This window comes from Dreissena polymorpha, chromosome 5 (assembly GCF_020536995.1).
Source record: "Dreissena polymorpha isolate Duluth1 chromosome 5, UMN_Dpol_1.0, whole genome shotgun sequence".
Classification (NCBI taxonomy): Eukaryota; Metazoa; Mollusca; class Bivalvia; order Myida; family Dreissenidae; genus Dreissena; species Dreissena polymorpha.
The window spans coordinates 92,869,885-92,871,766 of NC_068359.1; the positions used below are offsets into that span (position 1 = coordinate 92,869,885).

At 39.5% G+C, this 1,882-nt stretch overlaps 1 protein-coding gene across 1 annotated transcript; it reads left to right on the top strand.

Moving 5' to 3' along the window:
* Positions 1 to 444: 444 nt before the first annotated feature.
* Positions 445 to 1,463, top strand: LOC127832713 (uncharacterized). The gene is made up of 3 exons (XM_052358335.1): positions 445 to 627; positions 751 to 891; positions 1,032 to 1,463. Exons 2-3 carry the CDS (start codon positions 775 to 777, stop codon positions 1,257 to 1,259), a joined length of 345 nt encoding a protein of 114 aa, XP_052214295.1. The 5' UTR covers positions 445 to 627; positions 751 to 774; the 3' UTR covers positions 1,260 to 1,463.
* Positions 1,464 to 1,882: the final 419 nt, after the last annotated feature.

The window sequence follows — 1,882 nt, forward strand, 5'->3', positions numbered from 1 at the left end:
AGCGGATTGGTTTCTAGCTATATGCACAGGCGTCTCACATAGGATTCGCTCCCCTAATGGTACATCCTACCTTTGCTTGTATTTATCTTACCAGATATGATGGGATTACTCTGGATTCTCCGCCCGCAGCAGCTATGGTTTAATTTTAAAGCAGACTTTAAGTTTGAAAGTATATTGAAATTCGAGGCTGAGACGCACAACATGTCCTCAAATGGTATCGGCGCCCAGGGACCACATAAACTTCAACGCTTTCTTTCTTGGAAGGTTTAAAATACTTTTCATTACGTGAATAGGATTACTAGTCTGACTAGAAATAAACAAATCCGATGAAAAATATGTTTAAGCCATATGCACACTACCTTAACAGATATATATGTTTATTTTGTTTAAGTGTATTAATATACACAAGCCCGAGTCTATATATAGTTATGTGTGTTTCAGGCAAAAGATGCAATCTACACATGCATCAAGCCTCTAGTCCTTGGAACTCTGGCCATTCTTCAGGGCCTCTTGAATACCCCAGGAGAACACTTCCAGGCAGCCCCCGATAGAGTGGCCCGTCTCCATGCCGATGGCTTTGGCATCACTGTGCCCACTGAAGAGCAGGTCCAGCATTTCACTGACAAGGTATGTGTTTGCTATCATAGGAGTTCATTAAGCTGCAACAATCTTAATGTATTAGTAAATAAATACAAAGACAAGCTAACACTTGGCATATCAATAATTAATCTGTTTCCAACTCATTTCCAGTTGTACCGGCCTTTTGTGCAGCTGATGTCCAACATAGAAGAGCGATTTCTAGACTTGCCATTGCTGCAGCTCTTCGAGGCTTTCAACACCACCACGTTACCCACTGGAGATATGGGCAACCATGGCGAACAGGACATCAAGGTAATGCACTAAACTAGAACATGATATTTACAGTCAACCAATATAATTTCAAAGATGTACTCCATTATAATCAATTGTTAATTATCAGATTGTGTGACAATATTTATAGAATCAATCAGTGTAACTTTTTTATTGTTTAGAAACTGGCTGACCACTTCAACCTTCCCGTTGACGCAACACTGCACAACTGGAGGCAGGTTCGAGGCAGCCTACAGGGCACAGAGAAGAAGGCTGAAGAGGCAATGGAGTTGGTGAACATCCATTTGCGTAATAGCCACGACCAGCTATACAAGCTGGCAGCCGTTGGCCTGCTCCTCCCTACATCTACAGCTGGTAGGTACTTGACTAGGCTGTCAAGAGCACAATAACAAACGACTGATGTTTTTGTTTTGCTTAAATATCTCTTTGTTCTTAAATCAAAGCGATTCAATAGATATTATTTCAGAGTAGTTTACATGAAGTCTGCTGTCCTCAATGCACTGATGACGGTCAGCATTGAAGGGCCAGACATTGAGGCAGTAGACTTTGGGAAAATGGTGGATGCCTGGCACCAGGAGAAGCCTCGCAGAACAGTGTTTTGAACATGTAATATGTGACTGTATTGTTGTTGTTTATCAATCATGTTTTGCTATCTAATGTCTACTGTTATTCTGCTTTTTATTGAATATTTAAATACATGACTTAAATGAAATAAATTGAGGACAAATAAAAAAATAAATAAAAAGAAAATGTTGTGTTTTAGAAGCTCCCAAGTAGTGTAGATTTTGATTTAGAACAGTTATAAAACAATAAAAAAATCGACACGCTGAATGGGGCAAGCCCCTTCCGCACCAACCCCCGTCCACGCTGTCTTTCCGCTGTGCCTGCCCAAATTCCTGGGGAAATGCCTGATATATATATATATATATATATATATATATATATATATATATATATATATATATATATATATACATAGTGCCAGTTACGCGGTTTCGGTAGTTTTCAGACT

Excerpts from the sequence above, each read along its gene's own strand:
- LOC127832713 (XM_052358335.1), top strand. The coding sequence starts at position 775 with ATGTCCAACATAGAAGAGCGATTTCTAGACTTGCCATTGCTGCAGCTC. Across the intron at positions 892-1,031 it reads ATGGCGAACAGGACATCAAG|AAACTGGCTGACCACTTCAA; the intron begins GTAATGCACTAA and ends TTTATTGTTTAG.